The sequence below is a fragment of the Lathyrus oleraceus genome, chromosome 2, assembly GCF_024323335.1.
Source record: "Lathyrus oleraceus cultivar Zhongwan6 chromosome 2, CAAS_Psat_ZW6_1.0, whole genome shotgun sequence".
In the NCBI taxonomy this organism is placed as follows: domain Eukaryota; kingdom Viridiplantae; phylum Streptophyta; class Magnoliopsida; order Fabales; family Fabaceae; genus Lathyrus; species Lathyrus oleraceus.
Window position 1 is genome coordinate 15,900,511 of NC_066580.1, and position 18,062 is coordinate 15,918,572.

General features: G+C 34.8%; 1 protein-coding gene across 1 annotated transcript; it reads left to right on the forward strand.

Moving 5' to 3' along the window:
* Nucleotides 1-74: 74 nt before the first annotated feature.
* On the forward strand, nt 75-17,352 carry LOC127117694 (uncharacterized protein At3g06530). Its single transcript, XM_051047786.1, has 39 exons — nt 75-396; nt 520-733; nt 817-912; nt 1,025-1,142; nt 1,228-1,401; nt 2,523-2,693; nt 2,806-2,861; nt 2,970-3,059; nt 3,146-3,294; nt 3,566-3,648; nt 3,735-3,863; nt 3,976-4,050; nt 5,120-5,288; nt 6,490-6,629; nt 6,768-6,860; nt 7,274-7,457; nt 7,698-7,792; nt 7,887-8,039; nt 8,392-8,533; nt 8,758-8,891; nt 9,092-9,173; nt 9,258-9,420; nt 9,907-9,982; nt 10,081-10,242; nt 10,325-10,390; nt 10,477-10,581; nt 10,744-10,833; nt 11,710-11,927; nt 12,013-12,211; nt 12,322-12,504; nt 12,675-12,770; nt 12,875-12,942; nt 13,024-13,366; nt 13,931-14,146; nt 14,489-15,151; nt 15,240-15,643; nt 15,949-16,201; nt 16,547-16,720; nt 16,948-17,352. The coding sequence occupies exons 1-39, from the start codon at nt 237-239 to the stop codon at nt 17,176-17,178; spliced, it is 6,417 nt and encodes a 2,138-aa protein (XP_050903743.1). The 5' UTR covers nt 75-236; the 3' UTR covers nt 17,179-17,352.
* The last annotated feature ends 710 nt before the right edge of the window (nt 17,353-18,062 follow it).

The following is an 18,062-nucleotide window of genomic DNA, read 5'->3' on the forward strand; positions in this document are numbered from 1 at the left end:
CTTAATATACCAACTTTTTTATTTTATTTTTGGTTCAAAATTACTTGTGAGATAAAACGACGTCGTCAAAGTTGACTGTTAGAAACACAAAGCCCTAAACCCTGCTGCGCCACATTTTAGTTCTCTTCTCTTCTTCTTCTTCTGCCTCTTTTCGACATTTTTGTGGACGAAGGAGAGGAAGCAACAAAACCAAAACCCTAACCTCTCATTCACTGGTTCGTTGCAAAACCCTAGCAATGGCAACTTCCATAGCCTCTCAATTAGAAGCTATCAGATCCATCGCACATGTTGATTCCGCACCTCTCAGAAGACCTTTCACTCGTCCTTCTATCTTGTTCGATCCTAAAGAAGCTGCTGATATTAATATTGAATCCATTTTCACTATTGCTCTTCAAGGTAACTTCACTTTTCAATGTTCTTTTCAATGCTCTTTTCAATATTCTTTTGCTCTTTTTTGATAAGCTTAGTTGGATGAGTTTTATTGTTGTGTATTGAATTGAGTTTTTGGTTCTGTTACAGGTTTGGAGGTTCTTATTAGCAACGATGAACGGTTTAGGAATTATAAGAATGATTTGTTCAGCCACCGAAGTAAAGAGTTGGATAGAGAGTTAATGGGGATAGAACAGAATAATCAACTTAATGTGTTGATTAATTCGTATTTAAAACTTGTTTCTGGATTTTTTATACTTCCGTCTGCACTTCAAACTCTTGAATATTTGATACGAAGACACAAGTGAGCACTCTATTTCATAATTTGTTTTTTTTTTCAAGTGATTATGTTTTGTAAAATTTGATGTGACTTATTTTGGGCTTCAGGATTCATGTGTACAACAATGAGGATTTGATATTGTGCGCATTGCCATACCACGACACACATGCATTTGTTCGAGTAGTACAGATACTTGATATAAGGTTATAAAGATAATATTGCTTGTTCATTACTACCGTGTTTGGTTGGCTGTGATGTACATTACTAGTTGGAGTTGGAATGGTTTCTGATGATTTTTTATTGATTTCTGTGAAGGAATGGTACATGGGGGTTTCTGGAGGGTGTGAAAGTCTCTGGTGCACCGCCACCTAGAATGGTTATAGTGCAGCAATGCCTTCGTGATAAGGGCGTATTAGAAGTTCTATGCAACTACGTGAGTAAAATAGAAGTGTTTATATGTGAATTTGATAGCTGTGTAAGAGGGTTATATAATAAGATAGCTACATTTTTGGTTGCAGGCATCTCCGTCTAAAAAGTTTCAACCTTCGAAGAATGTAATTGGCTTTTGTACTGCCGTTTTCATTGAACTTTTGGGGACGGTTGTGACCGTTGATGATGATATTGTCAAGAGAATACTTCCTTTTGTGGTCTCTGGTCTTCAGTCAGGTGTTAAGGGGCTTTCAGATCACAAGGTTAGAATGTTTTTCGTTCATTCAAACTGATTATATTATATGTGGGCATCATTTCGAAATTTTTGTGACTAACCTTTTGGTTAGCTGGCTGTACACAAGCTTCGAAATGGGCAGACCATGTGAAATGAATTTGCATTTTCCCCTTAATATTTTATTATGCATCATGAATAGTAATACATTCTCTTGCATTTTCCCTCTTATGTTAAGAAATTATATTCACTTCTATGACTTTCTATTAATCTAGAATATGCTTGGAGTAGCTCATGTTATAACCTATGATTTGTTCAATCAATTTATTGCATGATTTTGCTGTTGATTATATGATTTTGAAAGTCCTCAAACTCCGGAATAACAATGTAACCAAAGTATGATTGTAAACCTGCATATTTGGATAAGGCTGACTGATTGTTGTTTATTGAATGTTTTTTCTGTACAATTTATCCATGGTCATTCTTACATTATTTATTCTTACCCTATTTTTAAATCACAAAAGAAATAAAACTTATTCACTGATGTTAAAGATCTCTCCACTCGCTCTCTGTGTTTGTAATTGAGAAGGAAACTCTCTTCAAAAGAACATGCACTGAACACCAAACAAACCATGGGCCAACTCTTTCTCAAACACACACGTCTAAGGAAATGTATCTCTATTTAAGATTTCACTTCCGTCACCCAAAGAACATCATACGTTTTGTGTACCACTTAAAAAAATATGATTTTCTATAGTATATGTATCACCTTACTTTTAGGACTCTGTTTAAGTTTGCAAACTTCCTATTAGGAGGATCCAATTTAGGCAGGCAAAGAGGGATTGTTAGGCACAACTGTTGATTTAAATACAGGTTCAGTCATAGGGAGAGAATTGCGAGAAGGGGAATAAGAGAGGTGAGAGAGGAGAGAACAAGCAACCTTTTCTGAGCCAGTTGATTACCGAGTAGGACCTGGCTTCTAATTTCTTGTTTAAAAAGAGCGTGTTCTATGTATTCTTCATTATTCATTCAGGATCATCTGTTACTGATCTTATAGTCTTTTATATTCTAAATATTGGCACTTGATGCTACATATATTTCTTTTTTATTGTGTTTTTGTGGCACTTTCTCATGCACTGTTGTACTTTGCAGGCCAGTTCATTGATGATAGTTGGCTTACTTGGGAATAAAGCTGCATTGGCTTCTAAACTTTTGAATATTTTGATACGTTCAGTTGCCGAGGTTGCTCGGGAGGAGGCTAATGAGTTGATAGATCTTCATTGGTTTCGGTTGTCCCTTATTGCCTTAATCAATCTTGTCCAGGTACCATTTTGTGACAGAATTTTTCATCCTATTTTCTTCTTGTTGTGCTATGTCTATACTTTTAACTTGGTTGTACTTTTATTCTTACTTTGTTGTGTTTGAATTTTCCCAGTCCCAAAATGTTCAAATACTTCCAATAAAGGCCTTGGAGATTTTAAAGGAACTAAGGTACTCTACCTCAAACTGTTCAACTTGTAGAAGATACCTGTGGTTTGGCTGTTTCCATTTGCATATTAATCATTTATACACATGATTTATAAAATCCTTTTTTTCCAGGGATTTGCCAGGGGTTTTATTAGAATTGTCCAAGGAGTTCAACATTGAAAAGTTTCTTGTTGTTTTATTGGACTCCCTAATTGACTGCAGGTGAGAATTCTATGATTCTCTTTCTGGCGATCTATGCATACTATACTATCAAAATCTTTTTTGTGCTGATTATTATTCATTTGCAGTTCTAAAGATGAATACTGCCAGCAGGCTTTGCTGTCCTTGATAGAAAAGGTCCCCATAAATGATTCTGTTCATCATGTGGTCACCAAAATCCTATCAACTTGTGTGAAACTATCACAAAAAGTTGATGACTCGATTTCTTTGATGTCAGGTGTGTATTCTGATTCTAAATTAAGATTTCAGAGAACTCTAGAATGTGAGAACATTTAGTATGGATGGAAATTATTTCTGTATTCTATCACCAATAGTTGTAACTGTAACTTCTGTAACTAACAACTAAATTAGTTTTTACAGCTGTACCTGGCTCAGCTCTTGGCTTAATGACTAAACTAGCTAATACAATAGTTGCAGTGTAGTCAATTATTCAATTATGATATGATGCCTTGCTTATTGTCCTCTGTTGTTTTTCAAATGTCAATTAGCTGGATGGGCAAAAAAGATTCTAATAATTGTTAATACAAAGTATCCGTCTGAACTCCGTGGAGCAGTTAATCATTTCCTTCAGGTATGCTGAACTTTTTTATTCTTTTCTTTGTTAGCGATTATACAAATGTCTTAATGGTCTGAACTCAGCTTGTTCAACTTCAACAGAATAACAAAGCACATTCAAAGAAAGACGATTCACTGTATAAGATTTTATGTAAGATGTTGGATGGTAATTTGGATTCATCATCTGATATCTCAGAGTCTAAAGTTTGGTTTGCCTTGTATCATCCAAAGGTACCACCCATTAACTTTCTATTGAATTTCACTGTCTATAATCCTGAAGTGTGAATGGTCATCTATTTTCTGTTAGTATTTATGAGCTTCATTCTTATTTGATGTGGTATAGGCTGATGTTAGACGCACTACACTGCGTGATATAAATTCTTCTGGCATCTTGAAAACCAAGGCATTTGTTTCAGAGGTATCTATGCTCAGCTGCTACTCTTACCCTCTCCTCCTAAAACTATATCCTTCATTTATATTTTCATGTGTGACATTGGTTTAAGAACATCCTTGGCATTTATCCTTGGAGTTGAAATATTCAGATTTTTTGCTCAATATGGTTAATTACCGATATTTTACAAAAATATCTGATCATTGTGGCCTATTGATTAAAGGAAAATGCTAACGAGTGCTCCAGGGGCACTCTTTAAGGCCTTAAAATAGCAACTTTTCTTGGAAACGTGTGTATTTAATGCTTTGGAAATTGAAATGATTAACCTTTTTATAGAATATTTTATTTTTTTGGAATGCTTAAAGAGTGCCCCGGGGCACTTGTTAGCAAGACCCTTGATTAAATATTATTGCCTATTTTTGATTATATTTTATCTGGAAAGTTTGTGTTGTATATTTGTCAAACTGTTTTTGTTTGGAAATGTCTTTCTATATCTTGAATTCCATTTCAAATGATTTGAACTGATTATATTTGTAATCTAATATATGTGTTGTTGCTGAGAGAGAGGGAGTTGTAAGGCCATTGATATTACACATAATTGGTGGGTGTGGGTTAGTTGATTTTGATAGAAAACTTTATTTGGCGGTTTATAAGGTAGGGGGGATTATGGACCCGTTTGTTCTAGTTTAAAAAATTGAATTTCTGATATAACTTTATTGAAGCTAATATTATTCGATATAATTAAAGCTAGAAAAACACTGAAACAACAATTTTGAAAATTTTATTTTATTTTCAAAACATTCACTTGATTATGATAAATAACAATATAATTTGTGTTTTTTGATATGAAAATCTGAGCTGCTTTGAAGTTGACATGGGGTAACCTTTATAATTTGGTCAAAGTGTTAGTTGTGTTGGATTGATGCTACCAGTTGTGTGTGCCAGTGCATGGACATATGAGAATATACTAGAGTACGAGAAATCTCATGCTGTAAATTTTTGCGAAGTTATACAGTGCATTCGTGATTCCTATCTCACATTCCTTGTCCTCAACCTTTTAACTATGAAGTTCTATACAAAATGTTTTGTTGATCAGGGTCTTGTTGACATTCAAGAGGCCATTTTGAGACAGCTTGATGATAAAGACTTAACAGTTGTTCAAGCAGCTTTAAATGTTGATGGCTTGCAAAATGTACTAGGTGCTTCTAAGCTTATTGAGACACTGCAAACTGTGCTAAGAAGATGTGTTGGCAAGCTGCTGTCTGGTAAGTGTGGTATATTAAAAATAAAAATAATTTGGTAGAAATTCAGCTCCCTCTTTTATTTAAATGTTACATCAGAGCATAATAAACATGTTTGTCTGTGTTGCAAAAATAAACACCGTGACTGGTTAATGATATACAAGTCAAGACATGCATTTTGTATTAGAGATGTTATGGTACTCATACCGATCGACTTCGGATCAGCTGCTTGAAAATGAATCTTTTTCTCTTAATGTAGTTTTGTTGGGTGATAACTGTTTAGTTGTGGTGGGCAACTCGTGTGCAGTGAACATAGATTTGGCCTTCCAAAGCATTAAATAAGAGTTAAAGTCTCCTTCATGCTTATCTAATTGTTCAGAATATGCTAATCTGCCTTTCTATTATACAGGGAGATTGATTAGTTCATCTGAGCTTAATTATTTTTGATCGATGTCTGGGTTGTCCGGTTTCATTTATTTTTTAATCCAAATATGATTGTATTTTATTTTTACTATGAGTAAATGGCCTTCAACCCATACATTTCCGTTTGTATTTTTCTGAAATAATCTGTTATTTAATTAGCCTTTTACACATCTAAGATTTTATAGTTAATTATAGTTATAAGAGAGGTAGTACCTTCATTAGAATTCAAGAGACAAAGACTTCGTGGGCAAGAGCGAGTGGGAGAGGAGCTCTAACTCGTCAAAACAGTGCTGGGGAGAAAGTAGTGGGACTGACGATGGTGTATAATTGTCCTCACTAAAGTACTGCACAGTTTGTTTACTGTGAAGTAAATTTACAGTTACATTATACCTTTGGGATAAGTTCACATTTCGTTCCTAAAGAATCTGTGTTTTGAAATTCTTTTAACAAGCAGTCTTGCCTTTGTTTCTTTTAGTAGTAGTTCATTGAATGACAACTCATCTAGCCTAGTGGAGAGGGATGTATAAATGATTTGTTGGACCAAGGCCTAATCTAGTAAAGCTCTTGCTTTCTGCCTGAGTTTATTTATTTATTAATATTTGCTACCAAAAGCACAAGTTACTAATAAATTGACATGTATTAGGAGCAAAACTTTTATTTTTTTGCTACAACACTATTATAATTTGCAACTTTTGTAATTACTTTTTATAAAAGCGCCTCAATTTAGAATTTGGCTTAGGGCTAAATATTGGGCCTGCCCGGCATACGGTTGTTGATTTGTTTTTTAAATTCTCTTATGCAGGTTCAACTGATAATGTTAGTCTAACTGGAGAAGTTGCTGTCACCTGTTTAAAGAAAGCCATATCATATTTCCATGATCATTCTGATTACTTGAAAAACATTGCTGCCATGATTTTTCCATTACTCCTTGCTATGCCACAGGTTCGACTGGACTTCAAATTTAACATTTTTTTTATTGATTATTCCCGACTTTGTCTATTCTTACTTCATTGTTGCATTCGGATACCTGCATTGACTTGCTGATTATCACCTGGCGATTACTTATCTTTCTTGTTGCAGACACAGGGCTTGAATTTAAAAGCTCTTGTACTACTCAACAAATTTAACTGGCCACTTTATCAGAATGTTGCTGTGTCTAGCTCTGAAGAAACGGTACATTACTACACAGGATTTGATTTGCCAATGTTTTTGTATTTTAATGTATACTTTTATATTGTAAAAACCAAAGTGTTGTTCGAAACGGAAAGTTTGTCAAACTTAAGATCCTACATAGAATTGGGTAAACTAAGGATATATAATCAGTCACAAAGTCCCATTGGCTTGGAAAAACAACAAAAATTGAATGTTCAAATTTCTTTCCTGACATCACTTTTAAGTTTGACTGTAGGAATGGGCAAATAGGACCTTGTCTAGTACATGAGTATCTTGTTGTTTTACTGATAATATGTGTAGCACTTGGGGGTTTTCTCATGGACATATTTTGGCTTCATCAAACTTCTGAATAGTTAATCACAACCAGTCGTCAATCACATTCTACTTTACTAATTCAGAAAGTTCAATTGCAGACTCCGATACTTGGAAGTTTATCTTCTATTAACTTGAAGGTTATCAATAACCTGGCTAGCAATTTCATGGCCCACCCCGAAGATAATATTGTCTGGTTTGTTGAAAGCTGCAATGATTCAGAATTGTCAAAGACACTCTTCTTTTTTGTTCTGTTGCAGTCTCTTCTGCTGGTAAAATCAAAAGGTTAGTTTTCCTTTTGTCATTTTGAATCTCCTTTTTCTTCCTGAAAAAATTACTTAAATACACAAGTAAATAGAAGAGTGCCATATTTAGAAGCAATTCAGAAGTGCTTATTTAGAGTAGTATATCTTATCTCTTTCAAGTTGAAGACTTGCAGTTCCCGTTTTTGTGTATTAAATTTGTCCAAATATCCAAAAATAGGGTTAGAGAATGATGAATATTGACTTTCTTTTTCAATCAAAGGTGATGGCTTTTCTGCACTGTTTAAAAGTGTGTTTCCTATTCTGAAGGCTGAGTTGGAATCTTTAGTGAATGCTGGTGATGTTCTTTTGGATGAGGTATGAGGGGTTTACTCTCCCACGGTTGCTTTTATTTGTCTTGTTTTTTCTTGTGATTACTAACTTTTTTTGTTTGTTGTGGAATTGTTTGCAGTTCAATTCTGAAATGTTAGACTGGGACTGTAGTTCTTTCTTTGATCACCTTTTGTATGCCAACCTCAGACCTTTAAATGCAAAAGTTATGGTTTGTATATTTTGGAGGCTGATCTCAGCACTAATGTCAGCAGAATCTTCAGGCAATCGGCTGGTCAGTAGTTCCTTCTATATTTCTTAAGCCTTTATTCAATTTTGTCTTATTAACTAGGTTTCCTTCTTTAGGAATTAATTTTAGTATTGGAGTTGTATAAAATATATTTATGTACATAGTCATGTGATATCATAATGCACTTAGGAAGTAGCAATATCATTAACTTGTAAATGTAATTTATGTTTATTTACTAAAAGGGTATAAATAGACAAGAGGATCAACTGAGTGTAAATAACTTGAGCATTAAGAAATTTCTTTCTTATACCTCCTCTTCTATTGCTCAGTTTTATTATCCTCCCACTTCTCTCTGTTGGTTGCCTGGTTTGATGAATGAACCTTTTGTAATATGCAGGATGATAGCATGATAAAGGATCTGTTTGTATTTTTTGCTTCCTCAAAGTTCAAACATGCATTCCGTGAACACCTCCATTTCTTAGCTGCACAGTGCAGTGTATCGCCTGCCCGCCTATTATCTAAGTTTTTCACAGATGAAGGTACACTCCACAGTTTCCCTGTTGCTTGTTGTACTCTGTCTTAAATGGACAATACTGTGTTGCTTGTACCGAGAAATCTTTCTTTTAAGATAGAATGTTCAGTTCCTTTCTAAATGTCAACATCTCACATAATGCATAGTCAATGCATAGTCTATAGTTAACATTTTATACGTCTGAAGCAGTGCATAGTAGCTTGATTGTTTGTTGGAACTTTTGTCGTACAGGTGTTCCTGTTGCAGTTCAGGTTGAAAGTCTTCAGTGCTATGCATTCCTATGTAGTCTGTCACAAGATAAATGGCAAACTGAACTTTTGGCCGAATTTCCTTCTATTCTTGTTCCATTGGCTGGTGATGATCAGGTATGACTCTTTGTCAGATTTGCCTACTGATTTTGTGTGCATGTTTTCCTTATTTGCTCGCTGCATATATATGCTTGTGGACAGATTGTTTTTTTGTTATTTATTGCTTATGCTTCTTAATCTTTTGTTGGATGTTATCTTGATTTGAGGAACTGTGTTGGCTCAAATGATATATTTGCATCTTTTGAAATTCTTTGCAGACTGTAAGGGTTGCTTCCATGAAATGTATTGATGAGTTGCGCGCCTTGTGGTGTCGCATTGAACGTTCTGGCAAGAAAAACGGTACTTCATTGTCAGATTATTTGTATTTAACCCTTTATGCCTAATTATTTTTACCTATAGAAGTACCTAAACATGTAACAACAGGGAACAACGCTACCTGGTTCCATTTTCTGGGTGAACTTCTATTGTTGTTGGATCAGCAAAAAACACTTATATTATCCGACAAGAAGTTTCTTCCATCATTGTTCGCATCCACACTGGGTTCATCCTGTCATAATATCTTAGTACCTCAAAATATGGAAAACAGGTATATAATGTTACTTCAACTATTATCTTCTGAAGGCTCCACTTTTATCACCACACAACTATTTGGTATATATTCATTGACTTAGCTGCTCATCACATCCATTTCCATGTTTCCTGCTTCTGTTATTGAAATTTTCCTGATCTTTCAAATCTGTAGAGGGGAATTTGGATATATGGTCGATATCTTACTTCCATATAATGTGTAAAATATTGGGATAGATTGTGTACCTGGCCTTCGACAAGTATTTGAGCTGTTGCTTTGTATTGCTAAAATGGGATAGCTTAGGATTTAGGGATCTTCTGGTGTGATTGACTCTAAATTAGTTGATGCAGATTTATGTCATGTGTCATTTGCTATTTTTTTCTATGTTGCCCGTTGGAACTTTTTTGTCTTTCTAGCAGGATTGTTCATTATTTTCATCCAGAAAGAGTATTATTCATTTGTATTTACTTCCGAGATTTTTTCCTGCTTTATTTTTGGACATAGGTTTGACCAGCCCACAAAAGAAAGAATACTTGAGTTCATTTTGGGTTCTGCTCTGAAATTCTCCAACTACGGGAAGGTTTGATGTCTTCACATTAACTCTCTTCTTTGTTTCTCTTCATATGATTTTAATTGTGGTAATAGCGATATGATTATGAACATTGATTTTTCTGGCAGCTAATGATTCTCTCCTCGCTCAAGGGAGTTGGGTATGCTATTATGCATCCTAATATTGCGCCAGTGTTGTCCCGTTCTATAGAGCAATACTATGATGACCGTAGCAAATCTAGCCAGAAAATTTCAAACACCAGAACTAAGATAATGTGCCTTTTGTTGGAGGTGTGTGTATTCTAATATTAAGTTTTAGCTGTTGAAACCTTCAATCTGAGGTTTGGTGAGCTAATTCTCTTTCTTTGTGTAGAGCTGTGTTATGTCATCTCCCTCAGGTGGAGATGATCTTCAAGATCCTTTACTGAAAACGTTGCAGGTGAGAAGTCAAGATACATGCTTTTCGTATGTCCTTCCCTTGCTTGTAATTGTGAATTTACTGACCTTGGTCATTGCCTTTTTCAGTTGGATGACATGACTTCAGATGACCCTGCCTATTTAGAGCCTTGTATCTCTGTCTTGAACAAACTTAATAGTCAATTCTATACGGGGTTGCAGAATAAAGTGAAGGTCTTATTAGCAATACAATTATTTATTTTTAGAGTCTGTTGTCATTCATGATAGGCAGACATGTGTGTTTTCTTGGTGTAATGCACCGCGTTAATATTTTTGTTGGGTAAACGAAAAACGTCACTACTATGACCTAAACTATTGTTTTTTCTTGTATGTCAGGAGAATTTATTTCGGGCACTTGTTTTTTTGTGCCGTAGTGCTAACGGTGATGTACAAAGTGCAACTAAAGAGGCTTTAATGCGCATAGATGTGAGTTTCTTGCTGCTCTTGATTATTTTTTCATCAAACATGTCTTGTCTTAATTAAGGTTCGTTTGCTTGTTTTTCATTTTGGTTTCTGTTTTGTATTTCTCTGGTTCATTGCTACCTTAAAACATACAACCAAAACATATGACACTCAGGTGTCTTGACCAAATTAGCTTAACACTATATTTATACTACATTGCTAAAGACACAGTTCTATCCTTAAATAAGCCAATGACAGACAGTTGCTTCAATCCGTGCATTCAGGGTGACAACTGACTAAGAGTGCATATTGCCAAAGATTCTTTTTCATTCAATTTGTAGAACAAGCATTTAGCAACTTTTTTAAAGTAGGACACATCCAGAGCTTGCTCGGGAAGGACCCCAAGTCGTCCAAGACTATCCAGTAGTAAATAATTATCATCAATTGTACCGAGTACTGCTATATAGACAAATCAATTTACTATGGTGATTTTGGAATTCGGAATGTGTTTTTGAAGAGGAGATCTCTATTTGTTTGAAGAATGTGTAAGATAAAGAACTGAATGTTTATGTTGAGAACTATAAATCCAGAGAAATTGGTATATCTTATGTTTAGCCATGCTATCCTGGGATTATATTAGTTTTCGTTTTGGACAATGCCTGTTTTTCATTTTGGATGTTTTCTTGTGTAAATTTTAACAGTAACATCTAAATTCTGAGTTTGATTTCACTTGGCCATTATATTTTTGGTCAATGAGTTATTTGCATTATAGATTTTTTTGTTTGTTTTTGTTTTGGTACTATGGTTCTGTTTATTGCAGTAGGTGTTTTTCTCCAGCTTCCATGTCAAATAAGGGAAAAATTAAACTGAGAATAATTTGTGGTTTTTATGGAATTGCAGATAAATTTCTCAACTGTTGGCCACATACTTGATCTCATACTTGCACCAAAATGTGGCATAGTCAGGTCAGCAGATGACAAGACAAAAAAGAGACAGAAATTGACAACAGATCAAGAAGCAGAACTTCCCACTAATGACATATGTAGAATAGATGATCCAGTCTATCTTCTTAGTTCCCTTCTTGACGTTTTATTACTGAAGAAAGACATAACAAACAGGTGATTTTATTATTATCTTAGTACCATGACTGTAAAGTTGGACAAATGATTTCATTGTGCTAATTTTGTAGTTTGACTCTTGCAGGCATTTTCTTTTAGACCCCTTATTTAAACTTCTTAGCAAGGTATTTTCAGAAGAATGGGTAAATGATACTCTTTCCTTTGAGGAAGGATCAAGCCAACCCTCATCAAGTCCTTCTGAATCCATAATTCATATTCAACAGACTCTATTGATTATCCTGGAGGATATAATCATGTCTCTTAAAAGCATAACTGCGCTAAATGTATGCTTTCTTACGGTGAATCTGAAATATTTATATGATAATAGAAAATTTAAACGACCTCATTGCTAATTTTTCTGCTTCCTTTTATTAATTTTCATTACATATGACAGGAAAAATTGACGGATGAGATTAACATTAAGCTACTGATAGAGTGTGCCCGGACTACCAATGTTTTAGTCACCCGCAACCATATATTTTCTCTGCTTTCTGCTGTTATTAAAGTCTTGCCAGAAAAAGTTTTCGAGCATATACTTGATATTCTTCCGGTTATTGGGGTATCAGCTGTTACACAGGTCTGTAATTGTTGGCTTCCCCCTCATTTGGGTCCCTGCTTCTTTTCTTCAATCCTCAATTTTAATGATTAAATCCGTATTAAATCTTCCAACTTTTGTAATCTCTTGCTTGCAAATTTGTGAGGGTATGGGTCCAATATTCCAAATAACCACTCACCATTTCTATGTAGATTGACAGTCATTCAAAGCATGTTTTTGAGGATCTTATATCTGCAATTGTTCCTTGTTGGCTGTCTAAGACAGATGATGTGGAGAAATTACTGAAGGTTGGTATTTCATGACAATACTTCTGGGCCTTCATAACTATCTCGCTCACGATTGGATGTAACTCTTAGTCAATCAATCTTATAATGTATTTTTCATCCTTCAGGTTTTCATAGATATATTTCCTGAAATAGTTGAGCACAGAAGGCTATCCATTGTTTTACATCTCCTACGGTACTTTCTACATCGTGATCCTAATATTGTAATTATCCATTGGTTTGTGATCTGCATCTTACACTGGTGAATGCTTTGCAGAACTTTGGGCGAGGGTAAAAGCTTGTCCTCATTGCTTATTTTGTTGTTCTCTTCACTGGTTTCAAGGAAAGCCAGCCTTTTCGTCAATATTCAGACGCCAGATGCTTTATCATTTTGTACTAAAGAGTGGGAATATAAATTAGCAGTGCAAATTTGTGAGCAGTTTACAAGTATGACCTGGCTTCCATCTTTAGTTATTATCTTTGAACAGAGAGGAAATACAAATGTTGACCGGTCAATATTTCTGGAGTTGTTTCTGGCAATGCAATTTTCTTTGCAAAAATTGCAAGATCCTGAATTGCTATTCAAACTAGAATCAGGGGAAGACACAGTTGTCATTCAGGTATAATCCATATCACAGATGATGCGACAAAGTTTATGCCTTTTAATATCTCTCTTTGTTCAATTCTATCGGGCAACATCCTGATGATTAGTATATATAATGATTTTTGAAAAGCACCAGTGTCGAATGTTCATTGTAAAGCAATGGTAACAGACATAATATCATATCTCATTGACATAGTTTAGAAATTGACATCTCTTAGTTGAGCAATTAATGTGATGTATTGCATGGCAAAATTGTTAGCTTTCAGCTAATCAGTAATTTCTTAAGTATATTGAGGTTTAAATCTCTGGCTGATAATAATAATACTGAAACAGTCTTAGCATTATGAACTGAAATACTCATTGTATATAGACTGTTTGATTTTGCTTTGTATTTTAACTATTTTTCATTCTGAGATGCTCTTTTTGATTTCTCAGTGTGATATCACTGGTCTTGCATGCTTGTATTTGATGTTCTATTCTTTGAGTAGTCTTTGAACAGTTCTGTTTATTCCAGCCAAAGATTCATATTCATATTCAAATTCAAATTCAAATTATATATGACGCGCTGTCATTATCGCAGGCCGCACTTGGAGGGCTTATGGAACATGTTGTTTTCCTCTTGCATCTTGTAGATGCAAGAAAAAAGCAACTGAATTTCCCAGTCATTATGAGGAAAGAGTTGAAGGAAACTACGCGTGCTCTTGTGAGGAATATAACAATGGTCATGATACCTTCGGTATACTTTAAGAGCATAATTAAGTTGCTCCACCATTCAGATAAAAATGTTGGAAAAAAGGTATGATATTTTATTAGATTATTTCAAATATAAGAAGGTTTTGTTAGAATCTTGCATGACTATGATCTAATGTGTACCATAATTTGTTTCCCTATTTATTCTCCCAGTTTTAGAGACCAGGACATTGGATTTGGGATATTCCCTTAAACATATATTGTATTTTAATTCGAGGATTTGTAATAAGAGACTCATTATTCACATGCTTTACATATGCCATGGTTCTACTGTATCTAGCAAAAGTTATATTTTTGTTAGTTTGTCATCAGTACACATCTTGGTAAACATATTGAGTGTGGATACATAACTATTATGTTATCTGATACTGCATGACTTGTGCTGCAGGCTCTTGGGCTGTTATGTGATGCTGCAAGAAATCACGAAAAAGTCAGCTTAGCTCTTAAAGACAGCAAAGGTTCAAGGTCAAGATCAAGTTTTCCTTGGCTTCATATGGATGAAAGTTCTCAAGAGTCACTTGATAAAATGTGTTTAGAAATTCTTCAAGTACTTGGTGATTCATCAAATACCTCTTTGAAAGTAGCAGCAGTTTCAGCGTTGGAAGTTCTTGCCGAAAGGTTCCCTTCGAATAGTTCCATCTTTGGTGTATGCCTTGGATCTATTACAAAATGTATTACATCTCATAACTTGGCTGTGACTTCTAGCTGCCTTCGAACATCTGCTGCGTTGATCAATGTTCTTGGTCCAAAAGCATTGGCTGAACTTCCTCAAATTATGGACAATGTGATGAAGTCCTCTCGTATTGTGCTGTCTAGTCAGGATTTGAAACCAAAAACTAATGATGTTTTATCAGTCTCAATTGAACCCCATTTTATTTCTGTTCTTGTTACTTTGGAGGCTGTTGTGGACAAGCTTGGTGGATTCCTAAATCCATATCTCACAAATATCATGGAGCTTCTGGTGCTTCATCCTGAATATGTCTCCGGAATGTATCCCAAAGTGGATTCCCGAGCTCATGGATTACGAAAGCTTCTTGCTGGAAAAATTCCAGTAAGGCTTGCTAAAACATAAGTATTGTTTGACTGTGCTAGTATGAAATGAGTGCCTGTTTTTCTAACTGAACATCATTTTATTACAGGTACGGCTTGCCTTGCAGCCGTTGTTAAAACTATATCCTGCTGCCGTTGAAGCTGGGGATAAAAGCTTAAAAGTTGTGTTTGATATGTTGGCAACATTTATTGGTGCAATGGACAGATCATCTATCGTGGCATTCCATGGAAAGATTTTTGACTTTTGCCTTGCTGCTCTTGATCTTCGCCGTCAAAGTCCTCGTTCAGTTCAAAATATTGATTTAGTGGAAAAAGGTGTGATGAGTGCTATGCTTGCGCTGACCCTAAAACTTACGGAGAGCATGTTCAAGCCTCTTTTTGTAAAGAGTATTGAATGGGCAGAATCTGTAGTGGATGAAACTGCATCGGCAGGAAGCATGGATAGGGCCATATCTTTTTATGGCATGGTAAATAAACTTGCTGAGAACCATCGGTAAGTCACTGCCTAATTTCTCTGTATTCCTTAGATAATATTTGTAATAAGTGCTTTACGGAGGTTATGAACGTTAAAGGACACTTTGTCCAGGTATCTCTAGATTTTTTTTTTGGTAAGCTTTTCATTATTGGCTGAAGATTAAGTAGTGTATTCAAGTCAACTACATAATCATGTCAACTATTGATGCAGTTGAGTTACGAAGCAGTTGCAGTTTGTTTACAATATTATATTGAAAGTTTTGACATGAGTAACTTGTTTTTATTTGAAATGATTATCAAATGACATTCTTTTCTTATTTCTAGGTCATTGTTTGTTCCTTACTTCAAATACCTACTTGGTAGCTGTGTTCGTCATCTAGGCGACTGCGGAGACTCTAATGTGTCTAGTCTGAGTCGAAAGAAAAAGAAGGCTAAGATTATGGATGATGATGTAAAAGAAACAAGTAGCTTATCTATCAAGGGATGGCATCTCAGGACACTGGTCCTGTCATCCCTACACAAGTGTTTCCTCTATGACACTGGGAGCTTGAAGTTTCTTGAGTCCTCAAATTTCCAGGTTAATATATTTTTTACACTAATTATTCAATATGGGTTGTAATGAAAAAGTTTAAGCAGATATTTTTTCATCTTATTGTTTGGACGGCACATTCCATTATTAGTGCATTTTTTGGCATCTTGGTGGTTTGTGAAAATATTCATTGCATCTGATATTACTTTGCATGTTATCTTCATTTTCTTGTCTACATTATAAGTAGTCGACCCCACTTGTTGGGGTAAGGCATGGTGGTTGTTACCTACTTTGTCATTAAGTAAAATATTTATTTTAGACATTAAGCCTCCTTTGAGCAGTGATTTTGCTTGTCATATCACTTCACTGACTTTCCTATGATACTTGTTGCAGATGTTGTTAAAACCTATTGTGTCTCAACTTGTCCTAGATCCACCTGCATCGATAGATGACAACAGCTTGAGTATACCTGGCGTGAAGGAATTTGATGACCTACTCGTCGTGTGCATCGGCCAAATGGCTGTCACAGCTGGTTCTGACCTTTTGTGGAAACCTCTGAACCACGAGGTATCGTTTGTTATTTCTATTTCTGGTGTACTCTTAATTGATGTTGTGCTGAGTATATATTACCAATAGTAATATACCAGGACAAAGTAACTTATAAAACTCATTTAAGTTGAAAAATGCATGCAATGTTTGAATTACCTTTTCTGGTATGTTGAGTAAAACGTTATGTAACCATTTCAGGTTATCCACATTCTCTATCAGCTGAATATTCTTTGGTTATTTTGCAGGTTTTGATGCAGACACGTAGCGAGAAGACGCGAACTAGAATATTGGGCCTGAGAATTATTAAACATTTTGTAGATAACTTGAAAGAAGAATATTTAGTATTATTAGCGGAAACAATCCCCTTCCTTGGTGAACTTCTTGAGGATGTGGAGCTTTCAGTTAAATCTCTTGCTCAAGAAATTCTACAGGAAATGGAGTCTATGAGTGGGGAGAGCCTTCGGCAATACCTATGATCTTAGATCTTAGATTAGGAAGGTAGTGTTCATGGGCAATAGCTGTGATCTGATGAGTGTGAGCTAGAAATGTGTAATCGAATATAGGGAATTCGTTTGTAGTCCAATGTACATTGTGGCCATTTTAAAGGAAGGTGCCATTTTTTTATACTGATAAAAGTTCAAGTTCAATTATTTTCTTGTGCAATGTTAAGCCTTAATAATCATTAACATTATGAATGCTTTTAAAAAGTAGTATTCGAAACAAAATCGAAAGACGAAACAAAAAGATGAATGTGTTAAATTAATAGGATTGGATTTAGTGATTTAACTTTTTAGGTAAATTTTTTAGGCAAAGTGGAAGAAAAATGAATCATTAAAATAAATTATAGGCATAATTAGTCACCAGATCTTTTAGATTAATTTTAAATTCCGTTTTAGTCACAATACGCCTAGTCGATTGGAATTGAGAAAATTCTGTCCCTTTGTTGCAAACATATGATTCACGCAGAGATCAAAAAATAGAGAAAATGGATTACTTGTGTGTCACCCTTAAGATAAATTGAAAAAAAAAATTATAAATAACATCAAAATGAATTATATAGATACCAGAGATCGATTTTCTTATCTAACAAATATATTAGAAAAAAAAAAAGAATATAACTAAAACAAATCCTTTTTTTATAACAAATGGGATTTTCGGTATAGGAGTAAACAAACCATGGATAAATCTAAGTGACTGTTTGTTAAATCGAAACAATCAATTCGTAGGAGTTCGCCCCTAATCCAATCTGGGGATCGAATAGAAAAATATTACAGTTGATATGTCATATGTGTAATGACTTAACAAAAATGATAGTAAGTACGGCAAGTTTATTTGCATATTCATATACATTTTTTTTCAA